General features: G+C 44.4%; 2 protein-coding genes across 9 annotated transcripts in view; one reads left to right on the forward strand and one right to left on the reverse strand.

Annotated features, from left to right (window-relative positions):
* LOC122821996 (protein shisa-6) overlaps positions 1–20061 on the reverse strand; it is a 56001-nt gene that overhangs the window by 18418 nt on the left and 17522 nt on the right. The window lies entirely within an intron of this gene.
* LOC122821997 overlaps positions 1–20061 on the forward strand; it is a 31117-nt gene that overhangs the window by 9738 nt on the left and 1318 nt on the right. The window contains exons 2-8 of one of the 3 annotated variants that reach the window (XM_044100314.1): positions 11225–11463; positions 14617–14934; positions 15054–15142; positions 17480–17626; positions 17899–17964; positions 18056–18402; positions 18448–18715. In XM_044100314.1, the coding sequence (XP_043956249.1) occupies positions 14883–14934; positions 15054–15142; positions 17480–17626; positions 17899–17964; positions 18056–18402; positions 18448–18550 (804 nt within the window). In that variant the 5' untranslated portion in view covers positions 11225–11463; positions 14617–14882 and the 3' untranslated portion in view covers positions 18551–18715. Of the gene's footprint in view, positions 1–11224; positions 11464–14616; positions 14935–15053; positions 15143–17479; positions 17627–17898; positions 18403–18447; positions 18716–20061 lie in introns of those variants that run through there. The other 2 variants (XR_006369092.1, XR_006369091.1) reach the window with 2 other exon arrangements.

The following is a 20061-nucleotide window of genomic DNA, read 5'->3' on the forward strand; positions in this document are numbered from 1 at the left end:
CATTTGATATATAAAGTGCAACTGATTAAGAACTAATATATTAAAAATGCAGTGCAGTTATGCAGATTTTAGTGTAAATAAAAGCCATGAACCTTACATAAATAGATAAAAGTTTCTTTTTTCACAACATTAACACACTGCCACTGTTCTGTGGAACCTTTTGGCTTTTAAATGAAACATTTTCTGTTCAGTTTGGAGAATATTCCAGGCAGAAGGAGCAGAACAACAGTCAGCTTTTAAAACTCCTCTGGAAACGAGGAACGTTTCTTTGAGAGTAAACTATTAGACCTGGCGGTTATTTTGAAAAATGCACAAAGAAGAGGAGGAGCCACGCCAAGCGTGTGATGGACCAATCCCATCCGGCGAGAGCGTCCTCGTTAACTCACATCATTAACTTCTGTCTGACCCGACAGGAAGCATGAAGACACATTCTGGGTCAGAACCTCACAGGATTTCTCCTGAAGGAAACATTAATCATGCTTTACTGTCTGCATCATTCTGGAAACTCATCTGAGTTTCATCACAACAGCCAATGTAAAGCAGGGAGTTCAGATCTTTAACTAGGCCGTTTTTCTGTGATCGTGGTTGGTCGTCACGGTTCACCTGCAGGACCGACTGCAGAGGAAGGCCTCTCATTGGCCCACCTGGACAGGTGGACAGAAAAACACCAAGGTCAAGAGAAGGTCAAACTGTGACCACAGCGCGAACACGCTGCTACCAAATAAAACGATTTGAAGGAAGACAAGAAGGAGCGCTGAGGAAGGAGGGATGAAGGAGGACAGAAACCAATCAGAATAGTTTTTCTGTCTTAACACTCATGAAGCAAAGAGACGGAGAAAAACGTTCCTGTTGCTGCAGCTTCCTGTTGCTGCAGCTTCCTGTTGCTGCAGCTTCCTGTTGCTGCAGCTTCATCAGAGGAAAGAAAAACCTGCTGCCTGGTTTCCTCTACTTCTCATCTCATTCAGAAACATTTCCACAGAACATTCATCTGACTAAAACTTAAATCAGTTGCTTTTAGAGCTTTAGGGGGCGGAGCTTCGTCGACCTCTGCCCTGAGGTCACGACCTTCACTGAGGCTCAGCTGCTGGTGGAAACGAAACAAGAAATATTTTTGTTTCTGAATAAATGGCTTCAGACTTTATGGGTGAAAATGATCAATGGCAGAACCCAGCAGAACCCAGCCGGACTCTCCAGGTTCTGATGATCAGAACCGTCATGGCCGACAAGAGAGCATCAGTTTTCACGTGGATTGGTGAGAACAGATTCCCACTGGTAACGTGGAATTTGTGTTTTTGCTGTAATAGTTTCCATCCTGAGCAGCAGGAACAGAAAACGTTTCCAAATAAAACCTTTTAAAACCGTTTCCATGGAGACGCTCGCTCCGTTTTCATTTTCAGGTTGGAGTTTCTGAGGTTTTTATCTTCTGATGGTTTGAAGAGTTAATTGTGATGCTTTGAACCAAAATGCATCCAAGTTCATGGAAAATGATTTTTCAATATTCAGTATGAAGAAAATAAATAATCGTTTTGTCTTTTTTTATACATTAAATTTGTTACAAATCAACCATCTTTTATCATGTTCTCCTGATGTTGGCTCAGGTTTTCTTTAAATATAGTAAAACAGTCAAATGTAGGCTGTAAAACACTGAACTTGTGGTAGGGCTGACCGGACATTTGCCTGAATTAAACTCCAAACAGGACATGAATAATAAATCCTCAGGTTTGGTTCACAGAAAACAAACCCAACAGTTTGAGACGGAGCTCCACCTCCACGCCTGCAGGACATTTTCAGCTTTTTTCTTTCTTTCTCTCCTTTAAATAAAAAGATTTTCCTTTTTAATTTGACCCAGGAAGTAGCTGAGATGGAGGATGCTCTTCAATCTTCACTGCAGCAGGAGATGATGGCTTTCTGTGTTTTTTGAAAACACAGTCCATGGTAAACACACCGACCATCACAGGCCGCATTTTATAAATTACTAAACAGAAATTGCGCTTTGAGGACCTGACGGATGAAAAGCTAAATTAAAAGTGAGCTGAAGACGTTGGAGCGAGACGGGGAATCTGTTAAAACACACAACGCCGCCCGGCGCTCTCCTCACACGACGGAGTGATGCTTTAACAAGCCCTCAGAGCGCCGCGCCGCCGCCGCGCCTCATTCTGCTGCCAGACACATCCGACTGCCTTCCAAAGGTTATGACTGCTGCAGATCAAATCCTGGTGGGCATCGCATGACTGGAATTCATTTCATCCAGGTAACAAAACAAGCACTTTGCAGACAGGAGGTTTGAACCAGTGAGTTTATCTGACGTCTATCAGGAGAGTCATGACTCCATCTTCACCTGCTGATGATCCTGCAGAGCAGCAGGGAAACATTTTCATCTTTTTCTTTCATTTTTGAATCATTTCCTGTGCAGATTTATTGCAGCATCCTGATGATCTGATCACCTGATCGTCAAACAACCATCCACAGGTGGAGGCTGCAGAAATCCCTCCTGACAGGCTGCTAGAGTCAAACATCAACTCCTGTCACGACTTCCTGAAAGGCCAACAATCTGAGACACAAAGATCTATAGAGATCTATAAAGATCTATAAAGATCTATATCATAAACAGAGATATTATCATCTTGTTTCTTACAAATATGGAAAAATCAGGCAACAGTTTCTACATGTTACTTTGATTTTTTTTGTGACCTAAAGCTAAACTGCAGAACCAGCTCTAGATCTGCTCACCTAGAAGCTGAAAGCTCTGCTGAATGTGTTTTTGTAAATATGTTTTATTTTGGTTCATAAAAGCGGCAACAGAAATGTTCGTTCTGATGTATGAAATGTGGAAAATAAACGGGATAAAAACCGTATTTTGGATGATTGTTTGCTGGGTTTCATATTTAAACCCCTAACCCTAACCCTAACTTACACCCCTAACCCTAACCCTAACCCAGCAGCTCTTCAATCAGCAGACTGAAGAGCTGCTGATTGGTGCAGCAGAACCACTAAACCTTAAATCCAGTCCCATAACGAAGCCACAACCTCGTGTTTCTTCTCACAGTCGAAGGCGCAGATTTCAATTTAATCACAATCAGAACTGTTGATTAGGACTTTGGGAAAATAATGAGCCTCCATTATTTTCTAGCTGTTACCTCGGAGCCCATTATCCCCCTGCAGCAGATTAAAACAATCCGGCATAAACATTTCACATTCAGATCTCATTTCCACTGAGAGTCTGATGAGTGAAGCCCGGCTGGAGATCCTGCTCTCTGGCGGAGCGGAGCAGAGGGAAGGACGACCTCCAACCACACGCCGCTAATTAAATGGATCCAGAAGCCATTAAAAACGCCGCAGACGCCGTTGGAGCCAAAGCGGCAGAGCGGAACCACCGGAGCAGAGCGGAACCGCCGGAGCCTCCGTCGGGTCGCGTCATTAGATCAGAGTTGACTGGTTTCCTGCAGAACCTCATCTTCACGGTTTCATTTCTCGTGCCTGTTCAGCAGTGGTCCAGATGGTTGTGCGGTGGAAGAAGACAGATGTATAATTTATCAAGCTGCTCCTGATCAGACTCCAGCTTCTCATCAGAATCTGATGCATTTATCGGCCGCTAAAGCAGAATGTGGGGCACCACACCGGCCCGGGCGTCCAGGGCCGTTTTAGGGTTATTTTTTATGTTTTCTTTGATTCTTTATTGAAATTAAATGGATCCCTCCCAGACATCTGACATCCTCTAAAATACAAACTTACAAAGTTATTCCATCCTCAGAAATAATTTTTATGTTTATTTTAACAGTTTGAACTAATTTAACCTCAAAGTTACCAAAACCTCAGCGCTCAGGAATCTGGAGAAATGTTAAATTCATCCTCTGTCCCGTCAAACATCGACACTAACATCGATATCGGATCAACTTGGTCGATATTCAGAACATCTGGATCAATAAATAAAAACTCTGGTCCTCCAAACCTCGGGCTGGTTGGGTTTAAATTCACATGTGAACACCAAGCGGACCAGAGAAGTGACTACAGAGCAAGGCATTCTGGGTAAATCCAACCAAAGCTAACATGCTAGCCTAGCGCTAGCAGCAGAAATGTCTCCTGGTCTTCAGCCAAAGACTAAAGAGAAATCCTCCAACACTAAAATCTGACGCCTCCATCTTGTTTCCATCTGGTGAAGAAGGAAGTTGCTCTCAGTGTCTTCAGAGGTTTTTGTGTGGTTTCCTTCAGTGGTTGTTGGTGCAGCGCCCCCACAGGCCAGGAGGGGAACAGGTTGGTTTGACTCAGAACCACAGCAGCTGCAGGTGGAGCAGAAGATGGAGTTCTGGTTCTAATGGACCATCAGGAGGGAAAAAAATTAAATTTCCATCTTTTTGTTTCTGGAGGGGGAGAGGAGGCCGATCATGTCATAATGATGCAGCAAAGCATTGTGGGAAGTTTAACTGAATCAGAGAAGCAGTGTGGTCATTTCCTTTTGAACATAAATATCAATAGATATTGGTTATCAATATTAACATCGGTTATCAACCCAAATCAGAGCATCAATAAACATCACGGCTCTGATCCTGATCTTAACCCAACAAGGAGACAAAATCTAAAAAAGCTCAACAGAAAAATCATAGACTTGGAAAAGTAGAGCAGGAACTTCTATTTTACAAAACTCTATAGCACTATGAGATCAATCTCCTCCTTGTTTCAGAGCCTTCATTAAATCCAGGCTATTGTTTTCCTCCCTCCGCTGAGTGACCTACTTCCAGAGAAATCACTTCTGACTGCAACACGTTGGACTGAGTTCACCTTCACAACGGAGAGCTTCCCTTCCTGTGGCCTGACACTTGAGCTTTCCGAGGAAAACAGCTGAACTTGAGAAACAGATAAGGGCAAACGAACCCCATGTGGGAAGTCTTAAAATACCCCTTTAACTAGGCCAGCGCTGGAGGCTCGGGGTGTCGCACGCAGCACGGAGAACCTGTCCACGCCGACGGGACAACAGTTACATAAAGCAACACGAGGCGCTGCAGGTTCCCGCTACCTGCTGAGGTCCGAGGGATCGGTTCGGTTCTGCGCCGCTCCGGATCAACGCCACTGCCTAAACTTTACCTTTCAGATCCAGACGGTTAAAGATTCAAGATATTCACGTCAAATATGCTCAAAATGTGAAAACATATCAGCTTATTAAAGAAAACCAAGTCAGTCATAAAACAAAAAGCTTCACTGACGCAGAAACCTGAGATCAGTTCAAACTTCACTCATATGAAACATGAAGGTTTTGAGATTCATGTCATTCTGTATTTCCTGTTTGGTTTCCGTCTCCATGGCGTCGGGCGCCTTGGTGTTAAAACTAAACTGTATCTTTAAATGTTCCTGAATCCACCGAGATCCTTTAATGGATCCCAGTAAAGAACTGGCCCGACTCAGATCTGCCACCATTACAGTCCATATGGTGACCGACGGCTCCTGACCCGAGGCCCGGCCCGGTGCCGCTCTGCAGGGACCCTCACAGTCAGCTGCTGCTGAAGAGCACCAGCTCTATGGATATAATCTAAGAAAAGAGTTAAGACTATGTGACACGACTGCAGTGGTACTGTACCGACCCAGAAGTCTGGATTCCTACAGGTCGGCTCTGGTGACCCAGTTTAACGTGGAATCAATTTATCCATAAACAGATTAAATGGAAACATATAATTGTACCGTTTCTGTTAACTTTGGTTCATTTGTTGAGTTTCAACCCTGAAATGGGGCTTTTGGACCCTGATGCCCCTAAATAAAACCCAGTGCACCAGATGGCATCTGATGGAGAAACAGATGGACCAACAGCAGAACCTGCAGAACCTGAAAATCTGATAGAGAATCAGACCCTTTGAACGGGACGTCAGGTTGTGCAGAAAGCGGCACAGTCAGCCATGACGGCGTCGAAACAACCAATCACACGCTGGCTTCTGTAGAGATGGTCACAGCCGTGGCTGCATGGAGGCGTGGCTTCAGGGGCGTGGCTGCATGGAGGCGTGGCTTCAGGGGCGTGGCTGTATGGAGGCGTGGCTTCAGGGGCGTGACTTCAGGGGCGTGGCCGAGAGGCGACTTATTGAGGTCAGCGACTGAGCTGCAGGTTTTTCTCAGCTTCACATCAACGCTGTGAAACATTAATATCTGAACTGATCGATTGAACCTCTGATCTCTCCATAAAGAACATTTCTTCAGCTGGAACATCACTTGACGTCTCCTTAGACTCATTAAAATGTCAGATTCTACCAGACGTTAAATTAAAGGAGTTTTTTCATCGATGTTGTTGCTTCTGGTCGCTGTTTGCTGTTTTTTCATCTCACAATGGATTCAAGCTTTTGTTTTTTTCACTGAAATTCTGTTGGCATCCAGGGAGCGTCGCTCAGGAAACACCCACTGCTAATTTCATCTGGCAATTTCCAGCTGTCCCAGTTTGATAATCTGAAAACCAGTAGAGGCAGAAAATGGGGCCAGCATCACTCTGCTGCAGCAAACTGCAGCAAACTGCAGCCGGACCCAGAAGAACTCAGGAGGACAAGGACCGGCTCACAGGTCCAAACACAAACGCTCCTGTTTTTAGATGAAACCGTTTCCATCTCATTTGGACCTAAAGAACCTGGAGGAAGAGTGGAGTGGAGTCGGTGGACTGACCAGCGACGTTTGGGTCGCCATGACGTCCGCTGGTTCTGGTCCACTGGGTTTCATCAGATCCATAGTGAGTCCCAGTTAAAGCTCCGTTCACACAGCAGCACATGTGACCCAAATCCAATTGTTCACCGCAGTCTGAAGGACAGTTCTGATTCAAGGTTCTGCGATCTGAACCGTCGCGTCGCATTTCATCTGACTTTCACGTCGCTGATGTGAGAAATGCGTCATGATTCTGCAGCAGAAGACAGACAGTAAATCTGGAAGCAAACAATAAATGAAACTTTAACTATACCACTGCGCCTGATCAACTCCACACTAACGACTGAATATCTAGTTTCGTTTTAGTTTCCTTCGTTCTGTTATGATTTTGTGACGTGTTATCGGCTCTGATAGCTGAAGAACTTTAAGATCCATCTTTACTGCTGTAAACTGAGTGCTGCTGGGTAACATCAACGCTCTTCTTCTCGCTTTGGGGTCGTAAACGACTCACACAAAACATTCACATTTAACTGGCATGAACGTCCACGTTAAAAAAACACTCGGCTTCCTTCCTCTGAAGAGTTTTATGGAGATTTTTATTTTCGGCACTGCGATGGGATTCTGGCGTTCCTGTTTTTATTGGCCAGCAGATTGTCTGAGGAAGAGGAGAGACAACAGAACCAACATGGCCGCCGGCAGCTAGACGTCCTGAACCTCCCAGCAGAACCTCAGTCTGCTCCCCTCCGTGCTACGCTGCATTGATGCAGTAATTCATGCAAAAGGAGCCCAGACCAAGTACTGACTGAATACTACAGAGGCAATGAATATACCTTTAATATACTTTTAATAATGCCATATTTTGATATTCAAAATACTTCAGTGGTTTTATTCATGGCTGATTTTCTTATTAAAGATAAGAAAAAGTTCAGGATGAATCTCTGCATGTAATAAATCTTCACATGAACATCTTGATCTCCTTCAGAGACGCAGCTCACGCTGGAAGCAGGCAGAGCGTTTCTCCCTCAGCGTGTTTCTGACTCCAGTAAATCCAGTTAACAGCCTGAAACTGTTTGACTACGGCGTGTTTTCTCTCCGCAGCGTTCAGGGGGAAAAGCTGCCTTCGTTTGGATGCTTTTCATTTATTTTTCAGCTTCATAAAAACTTGAAACTTGCAGAGACTGAAAACGGAGGAGGGGAGGCCTGAGGACCGCTCCGCGTCTCCTGGACATCAGGATGAACGTTCAGTAAGACGCTGCATCACCTCCAGCCTGCAGCACACCTGACCTCCAGCAAACGCCGCGTTGCCATGGTTACCAGATAACCAGCTTACTTTCCTCCACCATGAGGCAAAGCATTTTTTTTTCAGAAAGCACAAAGATGATTTATTGACGTTCACACTCTGAACTACCAAAATAAAAACGGTTTGCTTATGGAAATAAAGCTGTAAATTAAGTTTGAAAGAGAAATTACAAACGATGCGTCACCATGACGACATTCTGACTTCTTAACTGAAGTGAACCGGCCAATCACATCGCAGCACCGATTCACAAACACAGCAAACAGGAAACGGATGAAAGATCCAAAATAAAATAAAAAACAACAAACTGAAAAACAATGAACCAGAAAAATACTGAATCTTCAGGGACCATCATGAGAAACGACCTCAGAGGTCAAATATGAAGGTTTGACCAGCAGGCCATGCTAAGCTAACATGCTAACATGCTGCTAAAGTTAAACTAGATCAGGGGTTTTCAAAGTATGAAAGGGTGAGCCCCCCTTCAAGGAGCTTAATGCCTGCTGCCTCCTGTGAAAGGGGTGGAGTTCTAAACTCCACCTTCAGCCCCCTGGCCAAAACTGATGGCATAGTTACTTTGAAAAAGTAACTTTAATAAATCTACTGATTACTCCTTGAAAAGTCTTTTTTAATCTTTTTCTTCCTGATTCAGAAGTTTTGAACTGGATGAAATGGGTGTAACTAACCTGCAGGATTAAGATAATTTCATTTTTAGTTTTAAGCAGTTTAACAATTTTGAAAATCACATTGATCTTTAAAATATCGAAGTTATCTTTATAATGGTAACATCAACAATGTGTTCTGTAACGGTTGAACTGAAGAGGAATGTCGTACAAAATAAAAAACATGAGTAATTTGTCAACTCCACTGTTAATTGGTTTTGATAGAAAGCAGCTAAGAAGGAGGTTTTAAAGCCCCTCTCCCCCAGCCTCCAATTCAGTCTGACCCTGAGTTTGATGTCAGCAGCGAAAGTAGGCCAGCCACAGATCGTTCGACACTTATCGTAATATTAATAATTATAACGGTGCTAGCAGCACTTGCCATTATAACTATTGCCAACCACGGACACGTTCATTCGGCTGTTTTCGCGTGATTAGGAGCAGCTTTAATTAGTCTCGGTTTTCTGATCCGCCTCCCGCTCGAAAGCCCTTCAGAGGCCTTTAACTTGACATTAACAAAGACTCAGCGGGAATGCGATCATCCAGGAAATGATGAACACGGACCTGAGAGGATCAGCAGGAAAAGAGAGGAAGTTTACATGATGGACAAATTTTGAATTTATTATGAGTCTCTGCTTATTCCCAACCCCAAATGAGCAACTTCATTAACGAGCCCAAAAGATGAGAAGGAGATATTTAAATTTGATTAGGATGTGATTTAAGATGCACCTCTGGAGGCAGGAAGTGGATTTATTCAGAAACTGTAAAACCACTATCCCTGTTTCCACCAACAAAATGCGCATCTCCTCCATTTAATTAGATGTTCTCTGAACTTCACCAAGACGGAGACGGAAATGAGTCCAGATGCTGTGAGACTCCTTTCACTTATCAGATAAATAATTAAAAGGATCTTTTTCTAATAAATGATTTTGCTGTAACCTCAAACCAACCTGTATTCAACCTGGAAGGACTTTATTAATAATCACAGCATCATCCTCTAAAAATACATATTACTGCTTATTTTAAATATCCTCTAATGTGCATCAACATTTCCACAGAGGAAACCGAGCTCATATCTGCAGTCTGGGGCTTCAGCCTAAATCCACAGAGTTGAGGAGAACGTAAAAGACGTCATAATGATGAGATCATCAATCAATTATTTAGAGTTTTAAAATTCAGCTTCAGTCACTCAAATATTTAATATCTTTGGAAAAAAAACACATTTCTAAATCTTCTGTCTTTCTTCTTTTTTTCTCTCTTTCTCTCTTCCTGATTCAGACGTTTTGAACTGGATGAAATGGGTGTGAAACAACCTGAGTTCAGATAATTTCATTTTTAGTTTTAATGTTTAATTTTTTTATTTTTGAAGATTGTTTGTAAATTTTAAAATATCGGAGCTCTTTGACAAACACATTCGACTGGTGAGTTCTGTAACTTTGTTCTGTTTTGGATGTTAATGTCGGATTAACAAACAGGTTTGTTTCTCAACTCCTCGTCTTAATTGGTTTTGATAGAAAGCAGCTGAAAGCCGAGGAGTGAAAGGTCATTAATTCAGTCTGACCCGACGGTGTTGCTATCGCAGCAGAAAGTAGGTCAGCCACAGATCGTTCTTCTGAAATGAACGGTGTGAAGGGCAGAAAAGCAGAAACACTCCTCCCTGCTTTTCCCTCTAATGGGGTCGAGTGTGAAGGAGCAGCTTCCTCTGGTTCTGATCCGCCTCCCGCTCAGAAAGCCCTTCCTCTCCTTGTTAGGCCTTTAATTGCCCCTACAATAACTGTGAATGCGTCACAGTTTGAAAGTGTCCACAACACGGACCTGAGAGGATCAGCAGGAAAAAGAGAGGAAGTTTACACACCTGCATCACATTTGAACCTCGTTTATTCTGACGTTTTCCTCTGAAACGTCACAACAATGTGATGTTTTATTAACGTGCTCTTGGTTTATGAGAAGGGAGATATTTATTTGATTAGGATGTGATTTAAGATGCACCTCTGGAGGCAGGAAGTGGATTTATTCAGAGGATGTAAAACCACTGATCCCTGTGCAAACGAGGCGCCGTGTCGAGTTTAATTAGATGTTCCTCTGAACTTCACCAAGACGGAGACGGGAAATGAGTCCAGATGCTGTGAGACTCCTTTCACTTTCTATCAGATACGTAACGAATTAATGGATCTTTTTCTAATAACCAAAGTGTTGCTGAACCTCAAACCAACCTGATCAACCTGGAAGGACTTTGGGTTAATAATCACAGCATCATCCTCTAAAAATACATATTACTGCTTATTTTAAATATCCTTTAATGTGCGTCGAAACCCACAGAGGAAACCGGAGCTCATATCTGCAGTCTGGGGCTTCAGCCAATCAGGATTGAGGAGAACAAAAGGAGCCGTTGGATTGGCTGCTCAGAGCGTTTCAGCTTCAAATACTTTAGATCAAAAACATCAAAACAGCAGAAAAATGGTTTTTATTTCTTCTCCAGGAGCCACAGATGAACTAAATCACTTTATTATTGATAATATTAATATTATTAAGTTTCTGAGTGACGACAGGAACTGAACTGATTTTAGATGTTTTTCCTGCAACACAAACCATCAGTAAATTTGAACTGCAGCCAATAAAAATGCTGAAGACTTTCAGGGTTTGATATTGTTTCATTTTGTTTCAGGAGAGCAACGTTCCCTCTGTCTCCTCCTGAACAGTGGAGGTTCAGATGACGTTCATCAGCAGCTCCTATAATCCACAGCGGCTCTGAAGGTGTCAGAGAGGAAGAACCGTCTGTCCAGCCTGACAGGACGGCCGCTCCGCCCACAGAGACCCAGATTACATTTAAACTCTGTAACAATGAGAAACGTCAGAGGATCCAACCAGCAGGAACAGAGAATGAACCCGTCCAACTCCAGGATGGTAAATATTTCTGCTCTGGTTCTGAAACTGATTCAAACACACGACACGTCCAGAATCAACTCAGTTCAACACAAACATACCACATTTATCTGAAAGGAAAATTTCATGTTTTCATAAATGATGTCATAAATGTCGTTATGGAGCTCCAGTAGCAGTCAGTCTTCAAACTAACCTAAAGAGGCCTCTGACTGAAGACTCTTGCTGTTTGACTGTCATGAATATCCTGACATGCTAACAGCTAACAGTCCAGACGGCAGAGACGGTTTTTTCCCAGTAGCATCCAGGATGATGACCAGAACCAAAACCCAAATCTTCCCCTAAGGAATCCGATCCGTTTCAGAGTCGAAAAGGAAAAAACAAAAACAGGAACCATCGCCGCCCAACCTTTAGGGAACGATTGGAAAACCTTTAAACCCAGCGTTCCCCAGGATCAAATCTGCAAACAAATTCACACCATGAAACGTTCAGACACGGAAAACAACAAATGTCTGACGATGTTAGTGGATGAACCATCATCTGAAAACACGGTGGAGGAGGAGTCATGCTTTGTGTTGACAGCAGGAGAACCAGGGGCCACCAGTGACATGTTCTGGTTCCTGATTTATTCTTCCTAAAATAGAAAATATGCAAAACTGTGAAATAAGATGGATTCTGAGGGTTAAAGGTTTCATTTGGTTTTAGAGTTTATTTTCTAGTCAAAGGAGCTGAACTAATAAAAGAGATTGATAATGAAATTGGTCAATTCTGATCAATTCACACCGTCATGATGTTACATGATTATCTGATCAGCAGAGTTCAGAAATCCACATCAGACAGAAAATTCAATTAAAATGTTAAATATCCAGATTTTTAAAGTTTTTTATTTCATTTGTGCAGAGAAAAAAACTGAATGCTTATTAAAACATCAGAGATCAGAAACACTGAATCTTAAATCATTTTCTATCCAATGATTAAGAAAATTACTGAACTATTTTCCTCCGTCAGTGATTTTCACACCAATGTTTGACATTCAGTCTGTTCACGATTACACAACGACTGAGTCAGAACTGCTGGGAGACGTTCAGCTGTTGGAGCACAAAACAAAAATCCTTCTCCTGCCAACCGGACCAAACCGAACTGGACCGGACCGAACCGGACCGGACCGGACTGAACCGGACCAAACCGAACTGGACCGGACCGGACCGAACTGGACCGGACTGGACCGAACCGGACCGAACCAAACTGGACCGGACCGGACCGGACCGTCTGCCGTGACTGAGGAACAACAAGCAGGTCGCTAAAGAAACGCTGCCAGTAAAACCAGCAGTCAGAAATCCGTTTCTCCAGATGAAAAGTCTGAACTTCTTTTAACTGTGGCATCAAAATGAAGCGACTTACAGATTAGAAGCCGCCGACGGTTCCACCCAGAGAACCGTCTTCATGAACGTCTGCCGCTCATCAAGACTGATGGGGGATTTTAACTTGGTGTTGCTCCGCCGGGTTCATGTGGGAACATTTCCAACAACCTTCACATCGTTTCCTCTCTGATAAACTTGGTCTTCTTTCCAGTCGGCCATGTTGGTTTACTCCAAACTCCCTTCATCTCCAGAGGTTTTGTGTTTTGGAAACTTCAGACCTGATCAAACGTCTCTAACAAATAAACTGTCAGCAGGTGGAAGAAGCTGCAGGTTTAAAACTGACACTTTGTGACGTTTGCTTTAGTTTTCCTTGTGATGAAGCTCCGCTGACTCTCTCTCTCTCTCTGACAACGTCGTCACAATTACTTACTAATAAACATCAGCCACTGTATCGGCACAAAGAAGCAGGATTATTTATGAAAACTGGATCAGGATGTTGGCCCGCTGTTCCCGGGCCGTGGCCTGGAAACCCGGCCTCGATGCAGAAGGATTACCGTCAGCCTGACATCTTGGATCTGTGAACAGATTCGCTCGTTTTCCAGAAAAATGCCTCTAACAGGAGCCAGCAGCGTGTCGGCACGTCTCACACACTCAGCCGCAAAGTCACAGGAGTCGGGCGAAGCTCAGCCGCGTCCGGAGACGTCCTGTTGAGGAAACTGACCGCGGATCGGGCCAGCTATGCGATGGGGCCACATGCGATCCGATGGGGTCCTGATGGGGCCACATGCGATCCGATGGGGTCCTGATGGGGCCACATGCGATGTGATGGGGTCCTGATGGGGCCACATGCGGCCCTGATGGGGCCCCGGCTCTGCAGCATATTAAAACTGGTGATAAGACAGATGTGTGCATCATTACTGCGTCTCTGCAGCTCCTTCAGCTGAAGCGCAGCAGTTTATGGGGAAGCGGAGCCGTTCAGGAGCTCATTCTCACTCTGCAGATGTAATCTCAGACCGACGGGATCCGAGCCGGAGTCCAGTTCAGGTCAACGAAACAAACATTTCATCACAAAACCTGAAACATCCTCAGCAGCTTGATGTATCGTCGTTTCCTCCTCAGCATAAAGATGAGAAGCCGTTTCATTTTCTGTTTGCTTCACTGTAGAAGACAAATTTAATCATTTTTAAAACCTGCTGCACTCAAGCTAATGCTAGCCTTCTAACTTCTTTCTCTTCTGGGATTTCATGCATCTGAACCAAAATTAGCAAATGGACCTGATCATTACCAGGTTTTATTCAGTTCCAGAACAACGGGATCAATATTCAGTGATTAATGTCCAGATGATTAAGTGTCATAACTCAATTATCCAGGTATCTTTGGAGAGCGGTTGTGAACGGTGATGCTGTGGGCTGGAAGGATCTGCAGTAGCAGTCTTAGAGTGAACCTGAAAAGGCCTCTGACTGAAGACTGCTGCTGGATGACGAGCAGCTATCGGCTCCATGTCCTGATGACTCAGCAGCTGCTGATCCGCCTCCTTTGTTTTTGCTGCTGCTGTCTGTTTGGTAGATTGATGCTGGAGTAGGGGATGTGACAGTCCAGTTATCCCATGCTGGTCCTGAGAATGTCCACTGTGAAATACTTTTCATATTGTTTGGCTCCATCATGCTAAATGTTATGTTGCTGCTTCTTGTATTCTCTTGGTATATTTAATGTGGAGTTTAAACCAATGGAAACGGTGAAAGTCAAACATTTTGTGAAGTTGCAGACAAACCAAGTGTTTAGTGACATAAGCTCCAGCTGATGTCTTCCTGATCAGGGTGACCTGGTTTCATTCTGCGTGGCCGAGCCTCACAGCCTGAACTCAGATCCGACCTCCAGACTCCTGCTGTCCGTCCAAACCTCCGAGCTGTTTGTCCCGCTCTGGCTGCTGGAACCTGACCACGGCCCGCCGGACGCGGCTGGGTGTGAAAACTTTCTGCATCTCTGGAACGAAGCTCCGCTCAGTGTCACAGAATCACTGGAAGAACAGCAGAGGAATCTGGGCTTCCTGCAGCATGTCTGGCGGTGCGTGCTGCTTTCCTGATGGCGTCGCCTCTAATGAGGAAGCAGAAATGTGTTCGCCCGGCTGCTGCAGGTCTGAGTTCTGTTTCCACATCTTTAATGATCCGACCTCAGAGCCACCACAAACCATCATATCGCAGCTTCCTGCCCTCCACCAGATGCTTTACGTCTCCTCTATCCTTCCTCCCCCAGGAAGCTCCAGTGACCGACGGTCAGAGTCGGACGCGGCAGCCGCTGCCCCGCCCAGAGCTGCAGGAAGCGAGGGGGCGGCCCCGTTCCCGGTAAACACACCGTGGCGCTGACTAATGAAGCGTTTAGAGGAAACCCCACCTGCGCCGTCATGTTGCGGTTGTAATCTCTGAAGCCATTTTGCATACAATTATCATCCATTTGTGCCTGCAGTCGCAATCTGACACTTGAGGAGCAGACATGCTGGGAGGAGAGAGGAGTGCAGCACAAAATCAGCGCCGCAAAATGATGCAGATTAGTTTATTCTGATGAGGCTTTTTGTTCTGGATTTTACTGGAATCAGATCTGATTGTTGATCTTTGGGCTCAGAGGAAAAACTCATCAATTCAGTTTGTCAGAGCAGAAATGATCTTTGGTTTAGTTTAATTTAAATTAAAATAAATGATAACTTTTTACCAAGACAAGCCTTTTGTTTTGTTTTGCTCTGCAGTCAAGACGAGCCGTCTGTCTCTGCTTCAGAGGAGCGACTAACTCAGTATTTTGATTATGTTTAAAATTTCCACATCTTAAAAAAACTATCTATCAACTATCTCCTCCAAACAGACGAAGGCAGATTCATCTGCATCCAAGCAGGGAGGATCTGTTTCTGTTGGGATCTGTTTTTGTCGGGATCTGTTTGTGTTGGGATCTATTTGTGTTGGGATCTGTTTTTGTCAGGATCTGTTTTTGTCAGGATTTGTTTTTGTCGGGATCTGTTTTTGTCGGGATCTGTTTGTGTTGGGATCTATTTGTGTTGGGATCTGTTTTTGTCAGGATCTGTTTGTCGGGATCTGTTTTTGTCGGGATCTGTTTGTGTTGGGATCTGTTTTTGTCGGGATCTGTTTTTGTCGGGATCTGTTTTTGTCGGGATCTGTTTGTGTTGGGATCTGTTTTTGTCGGGATCTGTTTCTGTCGGGATCTGTTTCTGTTGGGATCTGTTTTTGTCAGGATCTCTTTGTGTTGGGATCTGTTTCTGTTGGGATCTGTTTGTGTTGGGATCTGTTTTTGTCGGGATCTGTTTGTGTCGGGATCTGTTTTTGTCGGGATCTGTTTGTGTTGGGATCTATTTGTGTCGGGATCTGTTTTTGTCTGGATCTGTTTGTGTTGGGATCTGTTTCTGTCAGGATCTGTTTTTGTCGGGATCTGTTTGTGTCGGGATCTGTTTTTGTCGGGATCTGTTTGTGTTGGGATCTATTTGTGTCGGGATCTGTTTTTGTCGGGATCTGTTTCTGTCGGGATCTGTTTGTGTCGGGATCTGTTTGTGTTGGGATCTATTTGTGTTGGGATCTGTTTTTGTTGGAATCTGGTTTTGTCGGGATCTGTTTTTGTTGGGATCTGGTTTTGTCGGGATCTGTTTCTGTCGGGATCTGTTTCTGTCGGGATCTCTTTGTGTTGGGATCTGTTTTGTTGGGATCTGTTTCTGTTGGGATCTGTTTTTGTTGGGATCTGTTTGTGTTGGGATCTGTTTTTGTTGGGATCTGGTTTTGTCGGGATCTGTTTTTGTTGGGATCTGTTTGTGTTGGGATCTGTTTTTGTTTGGATCTGTTTTTGTCAGGATCTGTTTGTGTTGGGATCTGTCTTTGGGTGGATTCAGACTCAGGACAGTTCAGACCAAACTGGCGATAGCTGGAGCTGAAGCAGAGGGATTGATTTCCCGTCAGGTGAGCAGAACAGCTCAGACATGACTCATCCTCCCCCTTGGAGACGGCAGGATTGATTAAAATATCGTTTCCATCAGGCAACAAAAGCCAGACTTTCTGTCTTGTTGAGTTCAGAGTTTTGTAGCAAATTCATTTTCAGACAAATAGAGGTGCAGGTCTGAGATAATCTTCTATATATTTCAATTATGTGATTGAAGGATGTTAAGTTGAGAATTAGCATCAAAGAAGTGAAATCTAAGAGTCACAGCAGCATCATTTTCACAAACAGACATCATGTCATCTCAACATGAACCAGAATAAACTGACTTTGTTTAGGTCACCGTCGTCATCCTGCAGTGGGAAGGTCTTGGGTTTGAATCCCAGCCTGGAGTTTGAATTTTCTCCCTGTGGATTTTCTCTGACTTCCTCACCTGACATCAACTTTATCCATAAATCCCACAACACATGCTTTTAATGTGAAGGTGGTTCATAAAGGTAACGGCTTTGAAATCTTTCAGCATCAGGTCTCACATCCAGTCCAGCTCCTGTTAGCATCCTGGTTGCTAGCTCTCATTATTTATCATATTCTGGAATTGTTCTGGTTTGGATCCGATCCCTTTACATCATCAGAAGTTTATTTTCCAAATCATAAGAGCAGTGCTGACCGAGGCGTTTCCATGTCCGGTTCTGACCCGTCATTACCCTCCAACGCTCAGAGTACTGACATGTTTATATGATCCGTATTGACAGGCCAAGCGGTACCGAAGCCAGTCTAAAGCGGATCCGGTCCGTTTCGTTGCACTGCTAACATCATTTCACGGCGGCGGCGCCCGTGGCCTCACAGCTGAGGATGTGACAGAGGAGCCTGATTCATTCATGACTCGGCTTTCTGAGCAGGTGAACTAATGCGCATTAAACTGGCCACACGCTTCATTAGCACATGGGATAAAAATACTTTACAATTAAAACACGCCATTATTCTTTCAATAAAGGTGTTGAAGATGATAGCTTAGCCTTTAACAGCCTCTTAGCTTCGTGTTTAACTCCTTTGTTTAGCAGCAGACGTCTTCTACTGCAGAACCTCTCCTCTGAATTATATCTTCTGTGTCAATCTATTAATACGCCTAAAACTATTCATGTTCTCCCACTTTTCCCCTGTGGATTCTCAGCTTTCACATCACCCGACCTCCAGAAAATCCAGTCTGTTCTTCACAAGCTTACGTCTCCTCTGCAGAGTCGGCCATCTTTAATTACATTAATCAAACTATGCAACCAGCAGCGAGGCGGTCAGGAAGTCTGCTGACAGACGTTTGCTTTGTGCTGCAGCGTTTAGAGAAACGCTCAGCGATCGATGCCAACATGACGCCACACACAGGCTGCTGGAAACGGCAGGAGAGTGACGGGGTGATGATGTCACCATCAACGCTGCTGGTGGTAAATATGAGCTTTTTGGTTCAGCAGGGACCCAGACTTCCTCTCCACTGGATCCAGCTCCTCCAGAGGAATCCAAGGCGTTCCCAGAACATCGTCGCTCCAACGGGTCCCGGGTCTCCTCCTGGTGGGACGGACCAGGAACCGCTCAGGATCACCTCCTCATCCTGGACCAGTTCTAACTGGACCGGTACCAGCTGGACCAGTCCCAACTGCACCAGTCCCAACTGGACCAACCCTAACTGGACCGGTACCAGCTGGACCAGTCCCAACTGCACCAGTCCCAACTGGACCAACCCTAACTGGACCTGTACCATCTGGACTTTATCAGCAGATAAATGTTATCATGATTCATTTGCTCTCCTTCATAAATCACCTGCATTAAATTAAACAATCTGACCATAAACTAATATTTCAGATTAAAAGTGGCTGAACATTAATTAGTGAATGGCTTCATTTTCAGATTTCAGTTCAATAAAAGAGAATTAGATTGAAGTTTGCGGTTGCAACATGGAAAATGTAACTTGGATCAAATAAAAACATATTTTCACTGCCGCTGAGTCTTCCTGTCCAGTCATGGAGGTTCAGAAGGATTTCATTCAGAGGAACTTTAGTGGGAGATAAGTGACGATAACACTCATCTTCAGCTCCATGGAAAGCAATTTTAGCACTTGCACATCTGAAGATTGCGTAATTCTTCACACTCATGTTTGTTCTGTGAAGCTTTTCTGAAACAGTCGTGGTCGGTAAACACATTTGCCATGCTCCACCTTTTTTGTTCATTTGTCTTACATCCTGACTGGAAGCAGCTTAAAGGAGCCGGATCCAAATCACTGAAGCTCCAAATGTGGAGTAAAACTGGTAGATAAATGTTGATGAAGGTTAAAGGTTTTCTCAGGAGCCTCTAATCGTGGTCGTATACGTTTGAAAATACAAAGCGACGTATTTGCAGGCGGCTAAATGAGTGCCTGAATAGAAATGGACTGCACGTATCGGAGGTTTGAGCAGCGGAGGTTTAATACGGGAGATAACAGGATCCGACCTTCCTTACAGTGAACTCTTCAGATGAGATTTCTACAAACAGGCTCTGCATAATGCATGAGGCGCGGCTGGAGGAGGCAGAGCTAAGAGCCCGTCTCTGTGTGTGTCAGGATGCCATGAATGAATTTCAATTATCAGGCCGGCCCGTGTGACTGTGGGCTTCTCAGTGTGTGAGTTTCATGTAACTGGCCTAATCAGGTTCATTAGCCGCCTTTTAGCGGACAGCGGCGATGAGGAGACGAATCAGCTCACATTGTGCGTTTGGCGGCTGCAGGTTTGTGCGCCGAGCGGAGGACCGTGAAGCAGCGTCACGGAGAACGAGGCGGAAATTACCACTTTGGCAAAAACTGCACTGACTTAAATGAACTGATAACGGCCAATCAGAGCGCTGATGGGCCTGAAAACTGCAGCAACTAACAGTTTCCACAGACACACAGCGGGAGGGTCAGAGGGAAGGTCACAGGGAAGGTCAGAGGGAGGGTCAGAGGGAAGGTCAGAGGGAAGGTCAGAGGGAAGGTCACAGGGAAGGTCACAGGGAAGGTCAGAGGGAGGGTCAGAGGGAAGGTCACGGCCGCTGACTAGAGGTCGTCTGAAGGTTGTTTCACCAAACAGCAGAAACTGGATTTGAACATGGATTCTGTTCATTTTTAAAATATTTCCACAGCCATCCTGCTGCAAACCTGCAGCTGTTCAGAAACATAAAACCTTTTCCTGCTGGGTAACCGAGCCGTTTGCTGCTGGTTCTGTCCAGATCGGATCTGGGTTGGAAACGTTTCATTATCTGTGCAACAGCAGATTTTCTTAATTTTGCTCTTTTTTCACACATATTTCAACTCATTTGTCTTTTTCTGGTTTTGTTA

This window comes from Gambusia affinis, linkage group LG19, assembly GCF_019740435.1.
Source record: "Gambusia affinis linkage group LG19, SWU_Gaff_1.0, whole genome shotgun sequence".
Taxonomy (NCBI): domain Eukaryota; kingdom Metazoa; phylum Chordata; class Actinopteri; order Cyprinodontiformes; family Poeciliidae; genus Gambusia; species Gambusia affinis.